The sequence below is a fragment of the Jaculus jaculus genome, chromosome 3 (assembly GCF_020740685.1).
Source record: "Jaculus jaculus isolate mJacJac1 chromosome 3, mJacJac1.mat.Y.cur, whole genome shotgun sequence".
NCBI classification, from domain to species: Eukaryota; Metazoa; Chordata; class Mammalia; order Rodentia; family Dipodidae; genus Jaculus; species Jaculus jaculus.
The window spans coordinates 174,896,744-174,915,046 of record NC_059104.1 but is presented as its reverse complement, the minus strand read 5'-3'; the positions used below and the strand labels follow the sequence as shown (position 1 = coordinate 174,915,046).

General features: G+C 54.9%; 1 protein-coding gene across 8 annotated transcripts in view; it reads right to left on the bottom strand.

Moving 5' to 3' along the window:
* The window catches only part of Tub (TUB bipartite transcription factor), a 111,645-nt gene that overhangs the window by 11,824 nt on the left and 81,518 nt on the right, over positions 1–18,303 (bottom strand). For 7 of the 8 annotated variants that reach the window (XM_045145905.1, XM_045145901.1, XM_045145899.1 and 4 more), the window contains 3 exons: positions 4,982–5,033; positions 4,560–4,722; positions 1,158–1,307 (listed from right to left, as the gene is read on the bottom strand). In XM_045145905.1, coding sequence (XP_045001840.1) covers positions 1,158–1,307; positions 4,560–4,722; positions 4,982–5,033 — 365 coding nt within the window. Of the gene's footprint in view, positions 1–1,157; positions 1,308–4,559; positions 4,723–4,981; positions 5,034–13,657; positions 13,786–18,303 lie in introns of those variants that run through there. The other variant, XM_045145906.1, reaches the window with a different exon arrangement.

Sequence of the window (18,303 nt, the reverse complement as noted above, 5' to 3'; positions counted from 1 at the left end):
AAAACCAATGGCTGCTGTCAGCCTGCTAATGACTGGTGAACTGCGAAGGGATGTGGGTGCCATTTCATCGACTCTTGTCCCAAATCAACTGCTTGCCAAGGGTTAAGTTTAAAACACCCCACCATCCTTAAGACAGACAGCAGCCATCTACAAAAATCAACTGCACAGTGGAAAAAAAAAAAAAAAAACAAGATGGAGAACAAGGATACAACCCAGACCAGAGCTGAAGCCAACAATCATTCATGGGCATCGCCAGTTACAAGTTACAGGTGTGTTTCTGTCTCTGTGTATCCTCCCCTTTCTCTCTCTCCCCAGACTCCCTCCCTCTCTCCTCCCCCTCTCCCTCCCTCCCTCTCTCTCCCTTCCTCCCTCCCTCCCTCCCTCTCTCTCTCTCTCTCTCTCTCTCTCTCTCTCTCTCACACACACACACACACACACACACAGACACACACACAGTACTAACACAAATCCTTAAAAACAGCCCCCCGCCCAGTTTCTTTGAATACAGACTGGTTGGCATACGCTTGCCTTTCCAGGCAGATAATCTATCTCACATCAACCTTCCTGCCCAAGTGCACAGCCTTGGGAAGAGAAGCAAGGCCTGCCCTGCACAGGTGGCCACTCTGCCCAGATGAACCATGATTCATGCTGCAGACAGCTCCAGAGGCCCACGGGCCCTAGAAATCACTGCCTATGAAGAGAAGGTGAGGACACAGGGCAAAAGCTGCCATCACTGCCCTTGGTCCCCTGGGGTCTTTCCTGGAGAGGAGCACATAGACCACCCAACGCGCCTGCGAGTCAGAGGGTGGGACTAGGAGCCGAGCACGAAGTGGGAGCAAGCCCTCAGTATCAAGCGCAACAGGCTGCCGGGAGGCGGGGAGCTCTGGCGGGAAGAGTGTCACGGCCCCAGGATCGGGATGGAGAGAGAGAGAGCAGGCCAAAGCAGGCTGGGAACAAGGGGTGGTCCTGGGCCACAGCTGAACTAGCTTCACTTCCTGATGGTTTAACTGGGCCTGTGCCTATGAGCCGGACAAGGCCAGCTGGGGGGGCACACCCACGTGCCCACTCACTGAGATGGCTCACCCCACCGCTCACCTCCCCACCGCCCCACGATGAGGCCGGACCTTGGGAGCGGGCTGTGCAGAAGACAAGCTCACCTTTGTGCTTTCCCTTCTTCTCCTGCTTGGAGGCCCCTCCCTGGAGCCCTGATGTGGCCGCTGCCTTGCTTTTCTTGGCAGAGGCTGGTGCTGGTGCTGGTGGGTGGGTGGCTCCCAGCTGCACGCTGGCAAGTGACTCGGCCTCTTGAACTGCCCGGCGGAGAGTCCGAGACAGAGGGGAAAATGAGGCCAGAGCCCCGGCTCCCATCGGTCGTAGTGGTCAGCATGACCCCTCCCACCTCCACTCCCACCCACGCCCCCGGGATGGCCTCTCGCCTGCGTCACCAGGCCCACCCCTATCGACCCGGCGAAGGCCCAGGGCAGGCTGGACTGCAACGCGGCACACCAGCCTGGTGCGAAGAAGTCAGCGGCTATGCAAAAGCAACCAGAGTTCGTGGCCAGCCGGCTGTTCTGAGCCCAGCAAAGCTAAGGGGGTGTCGTGGGAAATGGGGGAAGGGTCGGAAAGGGCTGCAGGCTCTGGAAGAAACCACAAGCAGGGCGGGCACTCCCAGGTGCCTGACTAGGCCTCGGGTGTCGAGCTCGTGGGAGTGGGATGGGTGAGGTCCCGGAGACGTACAACACTGGGATACAAAGGAGTATACACATCACCAGGGAACACTCAGGTCAGGGCTGGTGGTCTCTGTGTTCTCCCCCGAGCAGGACTCTACCCTACTCGCAATCCGTGAGCAGCTGCTCATTTCAGACCGGCGTCCTTCCGTCTAGCTGGCTCCCACACTCCCCCCTTGACCTACCCACACGCTCTACCGCCCACATGCAGGTTCCAGATCTCCAGGCTGGCTTAGTGCATGAACCACACTCCCTCTGGCCATAGGGCCCTTGCCCGTCTGATTAATTCCCACCTCTAAATTCCTGCTAACACCAGTTCAGGGAATCTGTCCCCAGCTACCTAGAGCAGGTGTCCTGTCGCCACATCAGAACCTAACTTCTTTCCACAAATCACAGCGGTTACCATCTGCTTAACATTCGTCTAGACCTGAAGGTCTATGAAAGCAGAGATCACACCTGTCTCTGCTTGCCCAGGACCCACAGCCACTAGTCCAGAGCCTTCTTTGAGGTTCTCACTAAATGTACATGAAATGCATGAATGTGTACCAGCAATGAGCTGAGCTAGCAGGTCAAAGACTTTCACTAGGAGAAGGTATCAGTTCGGATGTTGGGCAGTTTCTTGGCATAGTCCCCTGCACTACCACCCACAGCCAGCAGAGGGCAGGCCAGGAGGTCAGGAGAACACTGGCCGCCAGGTCAGACAGCAGATGTGCAGCAGTCTCCCCTGGGCTTCAGTCGGCCCCTCAGAGCTGGAGACAGACTGTGCCCTAGGGAAGCAACAGGCACCTCACCGTGTCCCCTGCCTGTTCTGGTCTCAGCAGAGAACAGCCATCAGCTGAGTTTGAACTCAGCCCCTTTTGAAGCCCAAGGTTTTTTTTTTTTTGTTTTTGGTTTTTCAAGGTAGGGTCTCACTCTAGCTCAGGCTGACCTGGAATTCACTATGGAGTCTCACGGTGGCCTTGAACTCACAGCAATCCTCCTACCTCCGCCTCCCGAGTGCTGGGATTAAAGGCGTGTGCCGCCACGCCGGGCTTAACCCAAGGTTTTTTATAAGTGGAGGAAAACATGCCCGAGAGGGTGACTTGCCAGTCATGGGCAGGAAGCACCCAGTGGAAAGACACATGCCCCGTGTGCTGCCTCGCTTACGGTAGGCCTTTCTGCAGGCCTAAGCCCTATGCAGAAACACTGCCAAATGCCCCACATGCCAGCGCTCCGTCAAGAAATGCACCTCTGGTACAAAGTGGCAGGGTCCAATGGCTAGGTGCAAGTTCCCACTCCACATGCAGTTTCAGTGGCTCAGGTGCCACCCTGGCAGAGCTGGGACTGTGGTGCCCACCCAGGAGTAGGCCAGGCTCCACAGGACCAAGGACAGTGGCTGCCTCCCTGCAGAGCACCACAGCCATCCTTGGGATAGAACTGAAGAGAAAGCACTTGCCAGCCAAGGGCAGGACGGGAGCAGCTGAGGCTCAGGCCCCTTGCTCCCCTCCAGAAGGGCTTTCCTGGGGCCTTCAGACATGCTAGGTACGGCCCGAGGTTCGCAGGGGAGTTGCCACACGGAGCTGCCGGAGAGGGAGGCAGTGCGATGGGGTGGAAAGACCACAAGTCCGACGGGCCTGGGGGTCAACATGCAAACTGTGGCTCGACGGCCGTGTGCTACAGGCAAGCTGCTGAACAGGCCCCGGCCTTCCCAGGCCCAAGGGATGAGGAGTTCCGTGAGGATGAGCGACAGATACTGCCGCAGCGCTAAAGCAAGCAGCTCCATGCTCAGCCCTGGAACGTGCCCAAAGATGGCCTCCTCTGTCAGGAACAAAGTGGCTTTCCTACACACATTTGTGTGCACAGGGAGGGGACCAAGCTTAAATGGTGTGCCAGGCCACAAACTAGGCAATAGGCAAAGAAGACCCAACTATGTCCCTTTAAGGCACTGGAATGTGTGTGGGGGGGGGGGGCAGGTGAGCTAAGGCCTGCCTGGGTTCGTGAAACAGACCTGAGATGTAGGGGAGGGGATGGGGCCAGGGGTTCCATGAGAAAGATATGAGGTGAGGAAGTTACCATCGGAGGTGAGCGGCTGGAGGCTCCACGTAAGAAGGAAACTACAAAGGGAGTCAAGGGCCATGGCTGCCCAGGTTCTTCCCACCTGCCAGGGCCAGGGTTACCCGCAGCCTCCCAGTGTTCTGTGCATGGGGTAGCTACTTGCATGGCTGGCATCCAACCAGCAGGGGGCAGTGGAGACCGACTCAGTCTCCCTCTGTCCTCTTTCTCACCAACCCTGCCTGGCCTCCAGCGAGTTACTACTGGATCTGCGCAGGAGGAAAAGTCGTGGGCGCTGGGTGAGATGGAGTCACCCCGCCCTGGGGTGAGCTGCGGGAAAATCCCCCAGAGAAGGCTCTGTTGAGAAACGACTGTACTGATGGCAGCACAAGGTGCCGGGGAAAAGGCCTCGGCTAAAGAAGCCAGGCGTACCGAGGGTGCAGAAAGTTCAAAGACGAAGGAAACGGGTGACCCCGGAGCCCCTGGCTGAGGCAAGGCAGGAGGCTGAGAGATGGATTCCTCTCAGGAGAGAACGAATGCCAGTGAGGTGCAGAAGGTCGAGGAGATGGTTCAGATCTGAAACCCTGTGGATTCCACTGTCCTTGGGGTTTGAGAGGGTCCTGGCCTCCGCAACTGCCTCGGGAGGTGGCAGCCTGAGCCCATCCATGCAGGAGCCCGCGGCTGAGGACGTTTCTTTGCCCACTCCACTCAGCGGTTCTGCCTGGGCTGGGTGGGTACTGCCTTCCGTCTAGACAAACTGATGGGGGTGGAGCCCCAGGGCAGAGACGGGGCTACCGGGCGTACCTTGGTAGCCGGTGCTGCCGCTACTGCTGAGGTAGGACTCCACCAGGGGGGCTTGCTCCTCGGACCGCCGGGCCCGCCGGCTCCGGGGCCGCCCGTCCGCATTGGCCTGCACCATCAGGGGCTCCTGGCGCTTCTTCTTCTGCTTCTGCTCCAGCAGGGCCCGCTACAGACGCACAGGGCAGACATGGGCAAACTGGCCTGCCGCCTCCACCAAGGAGCCCTCAGAGTGGGGCTGGAGGGAGCGCCCTGCTCACTGGACTGGGCATCAGAACCAGCTGTGATGTCCACGCTGGTCCTGGCACAAGTGGCGAGTGCTGGGGCAGGGTTACTTAGGCAGAGAGCTCACCTCTCTCCTCCATCGGACAGGATTACCGGGGGATCCCTCTTCCCCCTGCCCTGCCCCGAGACCCAGCCTCACTCACCTGCCGGTCAAGCTTCTGCTGCCTCAGGTTACTGCCCTCATCGTCTAGGACACTGCAGAGGGAGAGAGAGAGAGAGGTTCAAGGCTGGACGTGAAGGGCCCGGAGATGGACCAGAGCCCTCCCTCCTCCTGAGAGCCCTCCCCCATCATGGCTCCCAGTGAGTCCACATGGTAGAAGGAAGGATGGAGGCTGCCATTTGGAAGCTAGTTCAAAAGGGAAGGGTGTGGGATGTTGCTCGCTGGGAGAGCATTGTCTGGCATGCACAGACCCTGGGTTTAATCCCCAGCACAAACGAAACAAAAGCAAAACGCTGACACCCAAAAAACAAAAACAAGAAAAAATCTTCAGGGATGTGTGTAGTGGTCCACACTTGTAGTCTCAGCAGTTGGGAGACTGGGGATAAAAGGGTCTGGAGTTCAAGGCCAGTGTGTCTCATAAAGCACCGAAATCAGTCAAAAGGCTAAATCACAGTTCTCCCTTTTTGATAGCTTATCTCCTCCTGGGGTCCTGCTGCTCCAAGGACTTCCCAGACTGCATTTCCCAAACATTTATTGAGCACTGCAAAGAAGCCTCTAGACCAGTGGCTGTGGGTCCTGGGTAAGCAAAAAGAACAAATCCAGGCCAGGCTTGAACTTGACAGACACCAGGAAAACCCAAGCAGAGGTACTGGGCCACAAACCTGAGCTGAGGGGCAAGGCTGGTTGCATGCCAGAGCTGAGGGGCAAGGATGCCTGCATGCCAGGGTCTGCCTTCTTCAGCCCCCACCAGGCTCCACCCACTTCTCTGCATCATTTTTGGAAAAAAGCTGAGTCCTCTGGGACAGAATGTCTCCCATTCCCAAACTCCTGGCTCCCAGGCAGGCAGAGAGACGCTGACAGCACCTCTTCTCACCTGAAGAGGGCAGAGCGCCCTCATTCGGTAACGGAGGCTAAGAAACCAGTGGGTCCCTAGGGCAGAGGGACCGGGCTGGGCGGGCTCACACAGTAGCTTGCTACACACACCGGCAACCAACCATCAGCCCCTTTCCTGACCACAGACAGCTCCGGGGACAACAAATTCTTAGGACAGGCAGCCTGTTCTTACTCAGATGGGCCACCTGCCAGGGGACGGAGAACAGAAGTGGGAAGCTGGGAGCTAACCACTGGGCTTTCTTGCTGGTCCACGGTACCCAGGCCCAAATGCTATGAAAGCCAGTCAGGATGCTGCCGGGCATGAAGGTGGGGCCTGAGGAATGAGTGGAGCTCTGGGAGCCCCAGGCTCCCTGTCGCAGTATGAGATAGCCGGGCTGAACCAGTCTTGAGTGGGGACTTGCTCAGGCAGGCTCAAGTGCATTAGGCTTGCGTGGGGCTCTGAGGAAGGGTGTGAGAGGGTCTCACGCAGATACCTGGGTAAGTGGGCCTGCCTGTGCGCAGGTGAGCACGGTGTGTGGAAGGGGGAAGACAAGGTCGGATCATTCCAAAGATGAGGTGAGGCCATTTCTACCTTTTGACAGCTATACTTTCTAGCTTGATGACCTTCTTTAAACTACTCATACCCCCAAGAGACTTTGTTCAGAGGCCCACATATTACAGACCATCCACCACCCACCTCTGGCTTGACCCGCTTACTCCCTGGCTAGAACCTATGAGGACTAGGCGCCATTTTATTTTATTTTTAATAGTTTTAAAATTTTTTATTTATTTATTTGAGAGTGACAGACAGACAGAGAAAGAGGCAGAGTGAGAAAGAGAGAGAAAATGGGCACACCAGGGCTTCCAGCCACTGCAAACGAACTCCAGACACGTGCGGCCCCCTTATGCATCTGGCTAATGTGGGTCCTGGGGAATTGAGCCTCGAACCGGGGTCCTTAGGCTTCACAGGCAAGCGCTTAACCTCTAAGCCATCTCTCCAGCCCTAGGCACCATTTTAACTGACAGCTGTCTCATCTACTTGATGCTTGGAAAGATCTATCCTGGTACCCCCCTGGGCAGCCCTGCACATCAGAGGAGCCCTGACTGTGATGTGATGCCATGCATAAGGTGGCCTTATTCAACAACCCCGCAGCTGCCAACACATGGGAGAAAACATGGTGGAGGATACGGGACATGTCAGTCTTCCTGAGACATCCTGCCTGCAGGAGGGGCACAGCAGATCTGGGGCGCTCTGAGGGCTTTGCCAGGACCTGAGGCCCAAACCTGCTTCCTAAAACTTCAAGGTTGGCTGAGCTGGCAAAGATCTCCCCATAGCGGATACCCCCACACACACACAACCCGCCAAATTGTCAGAGGTAGCGAGGACCTCTAGAGAAAGGGATGGGTGCCAGGCCTTAGAGCCTGGCTCCCCCTGCCTCTGCTTCTCGTATCAGTAACACGGGGGCAGAATATCTGCTCAGACTGACTCCTGAGCCCTGCTGTCCACCACCATCAGCAGCATGAGAGGGGCACCCCTGCTCACTGCTTCTGGAATATGGCTGAGAAAAAAAAAAGTGCAGTACGGGCTTTTCACAGTGGCTCCTGGCTGACAGAAGTGACAGTGTCTGACAGGCGCACAGGATAGTGTTGGCTTCCTCTGTGTCAAAGGGAAGCCATTTCGTAGTTTACTGGGATGTCACAAATCACACGTCTTCAGAGGGCAGTGCGGGGGGGGGGGGGAGAGATGACCACGTGGGCCATGCCGGACTCTGGTCTGGATGGAGCAGGACACACGATATGCCTTCCATAGTGCCAACACAGATTTCTAGGGGCATTTCAAAGAGGCAAGAGGCCCATCAGCAAAGCCACCTCCAGAGATGCTGGGTCACGGAAACAGCTCAGCTGACAAGATGGTAGCCTCACAGCCCTGTGCCAGGCAGGCAGGGTGTTTTCTCACCAAAGGCACTGCCATACTTCTCTGGACTTCTCACAGAGCTGTGCCTGGGACTGGAGGTGGAGTTCCAGGAGCACATTATGTCTCCTCCCTCTGGCGCCGCCTCCATCCCCTGGTGGGAAAGGGCCACAAGCTTTAGTAACAGTGATGGCCAGATGAGACACACGTAGAAGGAAAGGCTTCAGTGTGGCCTTCAAAGAAGGATGGAAACAACGGTGAGGCCTTTGTGAAAGATTCCCAAAACCACAGATATTTCAGAAGGGACCAGACAGCCACTCAGCACCTCATTCAGTGTTAGGCGTGCGCAAGTGTGCAAAAGGAAGGGCACACGGCAGGGCAGCAGCTGAGGAGATGTACCACTATGAGCTAGGTCCCATAAAAGCCGTTCAGAAGGTCCTACAATAAACTCATCATTCCAGGAGGCTCCCACAATGGACACAATACAAGAGGAGACCCATGTTTCTAGAACAGCTGTGAGGGTGCAGAATAGAGCACAATCACGTGGAAGTTACAAGCTTGCACGCGGAGGGTGTTCCTGGCTAAGGTCAATGCACCAGAGCACAGACATCTGCCCCCTGGCGAACAACAAAGGATCCCCAGTATGACGGGGACAATGCTGGTTGCCTCCAGGAAGAGCAGAACCAAAGCTTTCTCCTCAGCAGGGCCCAGATCCCCTCTCCACCCCTGCCGGCTGGCCTTGCCTGCAGCTCCACTCCACTGCGATGCCTTCCTGGGGTGTCTTGTCTTCCTCACAACGCTGCCCCAGCCTGCCTCTTTCTGATGGGCACCGTCCTAGGCTGCTCTGAACGATAACCTCGCAAGGAGACATTAATGGCTTTTTAATGACTCCAGCTCCAATCATGGAATCACTGCCAAGCCCAGGCAGCCAGCTGCAGCCCCGCCAGGAGACTGGGATAGAGACAGGGCCCTGACGGATGAGTCTTCCAGCTGACCCTGGTGGCTCCTTCATTATGGTCACCTCCTGCTCAGGGCTAGAACAAGGAGGAGCCAAAATGCAGCAGCCACTAGGTCATCTAAAGTGTCCCCCAATTCATCCACTCTACCCAGGGCCAATAAGGTGGCAACTCTACTTCCCAAGGAACCAGCCCATCTACCTTGACTTGTTGCCCTGGGAGCATTGGGCACTAGGCATGGGGAGTAAACCATGAAGACTGACAGCTAGGGCACTTCTTCCATAGGCCAGAAAAGCCCCACAAGGCCAGCACATTAGGAAGCCTGTCTCCAGCCTCCTCCTCTTACACTTCACCCCATGAGCTTCAGCTAATCCATGCAGCAACACCACGCAGCCAGGCCAGGACAACTTAGGGACAGACTAAGACATCTAGGTACTCTCTGCAAGCCAGCTTCAGGCCTGTCTTCTTCCGGTCCTCATTCCGTCCCTCAGTCACCGTGGAAGCCATCCCTACCAAACCTAAGAACCACCGTCGTGGGCTGTCAGGAGAGGATGGGTCACCCAGAGTGTCTGGGCTCAATCCCAGACTCGAGCAAGACCATATCCATGGCTCCCGTTGCCTGGCAGCTGCCTGGCACTCAGCTACAACAAGAGAAGGGAGAGGACAGTGCTGCTCGCAAGAGCTCTTGCCCCTGAGGATGGGCCATCTCCCGCAGTCACCAACCATGCCAGGGGCACTCCACTCGAGCTGCTAGCAGCACTGGCCTCAACTTGGCAATTCGGAACTACTGGGGTTCATGCCCCAGAATCAATGCCACCTCCTCCCTCTCTCTCTCTCTCTCTTTACCTTTTAAAGCAAGTGCTGTGGGAGGTTCTAATTCTCAGCCATGAAGATGGAGACTGAGCCATGGCTGGTGAGCTTTAAAGAACAGGAGGTTGGGCCGGAGAGATGGCTTGGCGGTGAAGCGCTTGCCTGTGAAGCCTAAGGACCCCGGTTCGAGGCTCGATTCCCCAGGACCCACGTTAGCCAGATGCACAAGGGGGCGCACGCGTCTGGAGTTCGTTTGCAGTGGCTGGAGGCCCTGGCGCGCCCATTCTCTCTCTCTCTATCCCTGTCTGTCGCTCTCAAATAAATAAATAAATAAATAAATAATAAAAAAGAACAGGAGATTGAGGAGTTGGTAGGAGTTCCCAGAGGTGGAGGAGATGGCTGAAGCAGGGTGCCTCTCCAAGGCTAACCCTAAGTGCGGAGTGGTTGAGAGTCTTCATTGCTCAAGCTGATCCCCAGAAAGCAAAGGGAGCACGTGGTGGGAGGAGCCTAGCAGGAGTCTGAAGGAGGAGAGCCCAGGGTCACAGCCTCAACCCCTGATGAGCCCTGCAGTCACAGCCAGTGGCTGGAAGGTGCTTGGCAGCGATGCTACCGAGCAGAGCGTGGAGAACTAGAGAGGGTGGAGCAGGCCCTTCTGGCCCAAGCCTCTCTATGAACTAGAGCCGTGCCTTGCAAGCAGCGTTCAGGAGTCCGTGCTGTGTGCAGAGTGCATGCCCCTGGAGTGTGCTGAGAGCCTAGGTATGGTGTCAGGAAGCTACAGACGCTCTGACTACCACCTGGGGTTGGACATCACGTTGACGTGAAGATGTAGGCAGTTACCCATGCTGGGCACACAGCCAGGAAACCACCTAAGTTCATGGCCTGGCGAGGGAAACCCTAGGCACTGCTTTAGGGCTGACCATGCAGACCAGAGGACTAAAGACAGGGCTGGCCATCAGTGGTGTAGCCCCTCAATATGTCTCCAGCTACAGTCCTTCCTCAGTCTCAGAGCTCCACCCACATACAACTTGTAAAAGGTTGTAAAGTCATGCTCATGGCCACTTAGTATGCCTCAGGAATGTAGGGGAAGAGGAACTGGGGGATTGCTCAGTGGTTAACAGCACTTGCTTAAAAAAAAAACCTGCCGGCCTGAGTTCAAAATCTTCAATCACCCACATAAAGCTGGATGGCTATTTGTAGTGGCAAGAGATCTTGGTGCGCACACATGCATGCACACACATATGCAAATAAATAATCATAAAATAATACAGGTAAAGAGAAACTGGCAGAAATAGAAATGATTATTCATAGAAAAAATAAGTCAAAGGCAAAAAAATAATAAACCCAACTAGATCAAGTTTATAAACTAAATGGCTCCCTTTTAAGTCAGAATGTGAGATTAATCCCTGACCATTATAAACTGAGCCAAAATTACCCATAAGAAGATTATCACCAACTATCACTGCTTTGGAAAAAATGTGCTGAGCTCAGGGAATGCACGATGCAACCACCACCAGAGTCTAAGGCCCCATCAGCAATGCTGAGAAAAAAAAAAAAAAAAAAAAACTCAACCAATTCCTTTCTCCCAAACGCCACCTTCCAGTTCTAACAAGCTGCGACATCAGGGAAACCTCCCGCTAGTCAAGTGGTGTGTGTGTGCACATGCTGTCCCCACCCCTAGCTGTAAGCAAATGCCTTGTCGGGGTTTTTTTTTTTGTCCCAGTTTTCTCTCATCAGACAAGCATGTGGCTTCGCCTGCATCAGCAGCCCAGTTAATGCAAGAGGCAATTTGGTTCTCCTTCTTCCAGCTCATGCCTCCCCATCCTGTAAGTCCGCACCTCAAGCCTGACACTTTCCCAGGCTCGGTGCATGCCCAGAAAGGCTGGACATGTCAGAGGAGATTCTGGCCACTTTTGACTACAGGCCGCCTCTGGGTGAGCATCTACCATCCCTACTACAGAGCAAGAAGGCAGGGTGACAGGGCTGGGGAAAGCAAGCAGGATGGGTCACTGGGGTGCCAGGCTGCCTTCAAGACCAGGCTTCCAGGGTGGAGACTCCAGGCTCAGTGTGGGATGGAGAATGGGGAGTAGTTAGGCTGGGCTGAGTCAAGTGTCAATCACTCCTTGCAGGATACCAGTGGTCTATGCACATGTGGGGAGAGGCAATGCCATTTCTTGGACATTGCTACCTTCCTGGAGTGCCCTTCCCCACAAGCAAGCTGAAGCCTCCCCCAGTTTGAGGCAGATTTTCTCCAAGGCACAGCTGTTACTTTACAAATTGTGTTAGTCCTTGGAGAAGTCTCCTTGAACCTGGCCCAGCCTCCTATTTGTTGGACCCTAAATTCTGCCCTCATCCCTATAGCCACGGGGCTGCCTCTGCCCTCCTCGGCCTATGGCTACCCCCTGCATCTGGATACCCTTGGCAGTTACTTCATTGGAGTCCACTCAGCACACAGACAACGTCCTGTGCCTCTGCTGGCCTGTGAAAGCCAGCAGAGATTCTATAAGGCTGCACCAACTTCTAGAAGGTCCTCCGCTCACATGGGCCAAGAAATACCAGGATGGTCCAGCAGCTACCTGTGCCCTTCTTGGATTTCTACCCGGGGAAGACACTCTTTTGAGGTACCACAACACCTGTCCCCAGTTTCCAGTGGAAGCATCTCCCTGATCCATGTGAAACTGAGGTATAAGTACATGTCTACAAATCCTGCATGATTCAAGTGTGCACGTGTCTGTGTGTGTGTGTGTGTGGTGGTGGGGAGATGCAAAAGAACCTGGGAAGCACTGAACCCCACAGTAATAGATTAGAGACCCCAACAATTCTCCTTGAATTCCTAGGCCAGTGAAGGGGCCTATCAACAGAAAGATCTGCTTGTAACAAGCCTCAGACAGTTTCTGCTGGTTTCTGTTTGGGACTCTGTCTGGAAAGATGCATGAAAGAGCTCTGTCAGAATTACTTTCAGTGACTGGAGCAGCCCCCCTTCCCCGGAGCAGGTGGGTCCTGAGGGTCTGCTTCTACCCCTCGCCCCTGCTCTCCAGCATGTACACCTTGGGTCAGCAATAAAAAGTGGGTCTCAGCAGTCCAGCACCCTTTTTACACACATGCCTCTCCAAGAGGCCTAGAGATAGCCCTGTAGCCCATGGCAACCACAGAGCCAATGGGTGGCCAAGGATGTGGCGCTGCTATGGCGATGAGCTGCTTTCCCTGGTAATAGAATGGAGTTGGGGTAGAGGGGGAAAGGCCTGCCCCTGTGTAAGTCTGGGAGCCCGCCCGCTTCCTCCTCCCCACTCAAGAGGAAAAGCTGGACCTTCCTTGAGTCAGGCCAAGTGTCCAAGCACAGAAGCAGGGCCGGCGTTCTCGAATGCCTTTGTGCAAATGACAGCAGTTCTCCGTGAGCTAGTCTGTTAGCTGAATCCTGAAAGGTACTTAGTACTTGTGAGTAGGTACTGCCAGATATTCTGAAACTGGCATGTGTACGTGCACAGATTGGTAAGTGTGCAGCTGTGCAGTCCAAGAATTGGACTCTATGGAGCTAGATGTGGCGCGCGCGCTGTGTGTGTGTGTGTGTGTGTGTGTGTGTGTGTGTGTGTGTGTGTGTCTGCGCGCGCGCGAGCAGCCATGTGGTCTCGCTTCGGAATAACTGTCTCCAAGAATCCATGCTTTGAAGATGTAAACTGACCAGCAGGGACATCTTTGGACCAATGCGCGGATGTCCTGTGCGTGCGCGCATGCTATGCAGACGTGTGTCCTAGGTGTTGGGCCTAGGAGGAGGCTCACCACAGGAATGTCCTTCCCAGGCCCGCACATCGTGCTGTCCGACCCCGCAACCCGGGCTGGAGATGGTGATGGGGAGGGGGGGGATAGAAGAGGGCCGGTGGCCTCAGGCCATTAAAGTTGGGCTAGGAAAGACCAGATCCCCCCCACCACCACCAGTGCTGGACGACTTAAGGGGGATATGGGTGCCCTGAGCCCAGGCCAAGTCTCCGGGACGAGGGGTGTGGGCCCCCTGGCCCGGGCTCCAAGCCCTCCCCCGCCCGCAGCCCCGGAGGGTGGTGGGTCCCCCAGGATGAAGAGCAGCTGGGGCCGGGGAGGGGGTGCAGCGCCCGCGTACCTGTAGGGAATCCAGTCGGAATGCGGTTTGGAAGTCATGTCTCTCGGGGGCGGGGCGGCGGCTGCGGCTCGGACGGCCGGGGCCGGACCGGGCTGGAGCGTGGACCCTGCTCAGCTCTCGGGCCGCCCCGGACCGCATCCTCCCAGGCCGGGGCGCCGGGCCCCGCCGAGGCCCGCGCTGCACGCCAGGGCCCCGGCCGCGGACTCCCGTCTGCGGAGGCCGGCGCAGTGGGCGCCGCGGCGGGGAGTGCGCGGAGCCGCGGGCGAGCGGGCGGGCCGGGAGCGCGCGTGGAGGCGGGAGAAACCGCCCGCACCGCCCGGCGCCCCCTCGCGTGCCCGGCGCCCGAGCTCCGCGCGCCAGCCGCGGCCGCCCCGCGCGCCGCCCCGCCTCCCGGACCCGCCCCGGCCGAGACCCCACCCCGGGCCCGCCCCGGCGCCGCCGCGGCCCCCACCCCCTCGGGCGTCTGCGGACGGCGCCCGCCCTCCGCGGCTGCCGCCCCAGCCTCAGTTTCTGCCTCTGGGGATCGAGGATCATTTGGACACGGAGGGCACAAGAATCCGTTTACCCGGGGCGGGGCATCGGGACTCCAGATGTGCACTTGGAAGTCCAGGAAGTCCTCCTTGGCCAAGCACCAAGGCCAGCCAACTCCACACGCCTGCCTCTGGAGGCTTCTGACTTTAGATTTAGACAACCTACCCCGGGTGGGGGGGGGGGTTGGGGTTCTTTCCCATCTGAGCTTCGGGGGGCTGTCAGTCAGTCAAGGCGGGGGGGGGGGATGTCACTTGGCTTGCCTGCATTCCAGACCCTTACAAAGTTGTACTATTTAATGGAAGCAATAGCTTTGAGAGGCAAATCTTTTATCCTTATTTCTCAGGTAAGACTCACATGCCTTAAAGGCATGAATCGATGGGTTGGGGGGGGGGGATGAAATTGATCTAGGATCTTTGGTCCTTCAAAGCCCTTTCTTGGGGGCAGCAGTTGATGATAGGCCAAAAAAAAAAAAAAGCGCCTTCTGCGGAGAGGCCCGCCTGTGGGTAGAGATGGGGACCAGCGCATGGGCGTCCTCGTGTGCACCCTGGGCTCGGTAGCACCAGCTATGCCAGAAGAGCGGGGGAAGGAGGGGGAATCTGCGGGCCTGACTGGGAGACTGCAAGAACCCGCAGGGCCTAAGGGTGGGCCCCACTCTGTTGCCCTGGGGCCAAGCCAAGATCTCTAGCCCTCAACTCTCCCAGCTTCTCAGCCTTGCCTTGTCTGGCCCATAAAGCACAAAACAATAATGAAGGTATCTGGGCTGCCTGCTGAACGTCAGGAGAATTTAATCCTCACAACCACGTGGCGTAGGAGGTAGGCACTCTCATACCCACTTCACAGCAGAGGAAACTGAGGTGCACAAAAGATAAGGATCTGAGAGGCACTGCTCCAGGTCACGTAGGTGGTCCACGGTGAAGCTAGCTCTCACACGCTGCTAGTGCTCAGCTCACATTCCTTACTCCCAGCCTATCTTGTGCCTGTCACCGTTCATACTGCACACATGCGCACACTCCTGGTCTCCCCTGCCTGGCACAGGCTTCCGGGATGTTGTTACTTTTGATTATTTATCAGCCTCTTAAGAAAGAGCTCTCGTGGTCACTTTGGACCTCTAGAGGGACGAGACAAATCTTCGGGGAGTGCAGCAAGCCGGGGTTCCTTCAGGGATGCTTAGCCTAGCCTCTGTGCTCACCCATCGGACTGCCAGGAACAGGCAGAGGAGTCCCCGCAAAGCTGCTCCCCACAGGCCTGTGTCCTTGAGACTTCCTAGAAGCCAGGGGGGTGGGAGGGGGGGAGAGGCTCTGTGCCCTGGAGCTCTGTCTTCCAGGCCATCTCTGCAAGAGTCATAGCATCAGCTACATCTTAGGATGAAGAAAGTCTAGAAGACTTTCTCTTCAAGATTTGAGGCTGCATTCCCTCCCCACCTTTATTCCCAAATTATCTGACACCTTAATGCAGTAAGAATTAAGTTGGAAGGTCTCAGGAGCCTGGAGTAATTGAATCTATTAAACAGACACGTTAGGCTGTGGTCCTATGGGAGGAAAATTTGGAGGTAGAGTGGGGTGCAGAAATGAGGCAGCTTTCTATGCTGCCGCTGCTTGCAGAGGCTGTGTGTGCACGTGGGATGTGGCAAGTCAGGAGGACTCTGCCAGTGCACACATGTGTGTATGTGTGTACCTAAAAGTATATATGCACATGAGATATGGGGGAACCAAGTCTATGTGCTGGTGCATGTTTGAGTGTGTGCCCATGATATATGGTTAAGCCAAAGGTCCGTGTACCAGTGTACTCATGAATGTGTGTGTGTGTGTGTGTGTATGTGTGGCGTGTGCCTCATGTGCCTGTGGGTACATATGGAATGGCAGGAAGCCAGAGGACTGAGTGTCAGTGTACACATGAGTGTCTGTGTACCTATGAGTGTGTACTTGTGAGTGACCCGTAAGGGACTCCATGCCAGTGCAAATGAGTGTGTGTGAGTGTGTGTCTGTGTGTGTGTGTGTGTCCCTGCATCCACAAGCCTGCACAAGAACATTACTTGGATATGTGATGGTGCACGCAGGGTGAGGGGAAGATGGAGTGTTCTACATGGTTCACAGTGTTCACTCTACTTGGAACTCATGGTGGGTTTCCCACTCCAATGACATCCATGGTGAACCTTTGACGTTTATGACCTTGGCTTCTTCAAAAAGCCCCTTTGGGGGCTGGAGAGATGGCTTAGCAATTAAGGTGCTTGCCTGCGAAGCCTAAGGACCCAGGTTTGATATCTCAGAGCACACATTAGCCAGCTGCACAAGGTGGTGCATGTGTCTGGAGTTCATTGCAGTGGCTGGAAGCCCTGGTGCACCCATTCTCTCTCTCTCTCTCTCTCTCACATAAATAAATTTTAAAAACACATAAAAAAGGCACTCTGAAAGCCATAGGAAGAATTTTTTAAAAATTTTTTGTTGTTGTTCATTTATTTATTTCTTTGAGAGTGACAGAGAGAGAAAGAGGCAGAGAGACAGAGACAGAATGGGCGTGACAGGGCCTCCAGCCACTGCAAATGAACTCTAGATGCATGCGCCCCCTTGTGCATCTGGCTAACATAGGTCCTGGGGAATCGAGCCTCGAACCGGAGTCCTCAGGCTTCACAGGCTAGCGCTTAACTGCTAAGCCATCTCTCCAGCTCTCATAGGAAGAATTTTGTAGGCCACTGCTAAACATTGTGTATGTGTGTGTGTTCTACAACTGTTCTATATGATCTTGAAAAAGGGCATATGCCTCAGGAACAAGGTCATCGCTATTGAAACACTATTGCACAGCAATCCCAACATGCCTTCCCTACCACTGGGCCAAACACTTTAAGGAGGGCATTGCACTCAGCTCCTCCTTGCTGGGACAAACGCTTGGCCCAAAGTAGCTAATAGGAAGAAAAGGTTTATTTCAGGTTTGCTAATTCCAGGGCAACACCGTTATGAGGGCAGAAGCAGCAAGACACCACCAACAGCTAGCACCATAAATCCACTGGTGCCAAGAACAACCAGAACTCAGACTGGGTCTAAACACACCTTAGGGAGAGACTTAAGGATCCTCCCCCAGTGACATCTCCTCCAGCTGGGTTGCTGGAGACTCAAGTTATAAGCTCAACCTTGATCAAAAATCCCTAGGGCTATGGGGGACACACATTCAGACCACCATATTCTGCCCCTGGCCTCCACAGACTCATGATCATCTCACAATATAAATTGTATTTAGACTGAAAGGGTCAGCAAGCAACCCTGGGGTAAAGAGGCCAGGAAACAAGACTCTCAGAAAAGCTAGCAATAAACCTTGGACTCCAAGAAGTCTGTCCAGAGATCATAAAGCTGCTCTGCTGTCGCAAAAGAAAGCAGCCTGCTGACCTATGACCTCAGGGGAGCTGGATACCTGGAGAAGCAGCTTGTACCCTTCACTCCCTCATCCCCACTCTTTCTGACAGTAAGACTCTACTCCCAACCCAAGGCTAATGAAAGCCCCTTGCAAAATGTTGCCAGTGTACTGCAAGTTTCCAGAACCCTGAGAAAAGCCTGCTCTTGCAAGAGATGTCTATCTGCTCCTTCCTTTCAAACCTGCCTCAAAATTTTCTTACATAGCCAACTTCAAAGGTCCCCATAATTTTTTTAAATCAATTTTCACATTGCTCCAAATTCTTAAGTCTCATCCGAGATTCAAGACTGTCACTTAACAGAGCAGTGTAAAATCAAAAGAAGTTACATTACTTTCAACACATATTGGCAAAAAAATAATAATAATAATAAACATTTCTATTGCAATAAGGCATAACAAGGAGAGGCTGGGCCAGTACAAATCATTTACCAGCAGGAACACATCAAACATCTGCAGTTCCAAGTTCAACATCCATAACCAGTGACAAACGTCTCTGAATTTCAATTATGCTCCTTCCACTGGGCTGATCACAGCCTGGGCAAACATCCCATCCCAAACCATCAGCTCTCCATGGCAACTGTTTCACAGTCCTGGCATATCCAAAACATCTTCAGGTCTATACCGAGAACCACAGTCCATCTTCATAGCTCCAAACAATGGCCTGTTTAGCCTCTAATATCCTTGCTTCCCATTGTTACATCTCAGCAGTGACT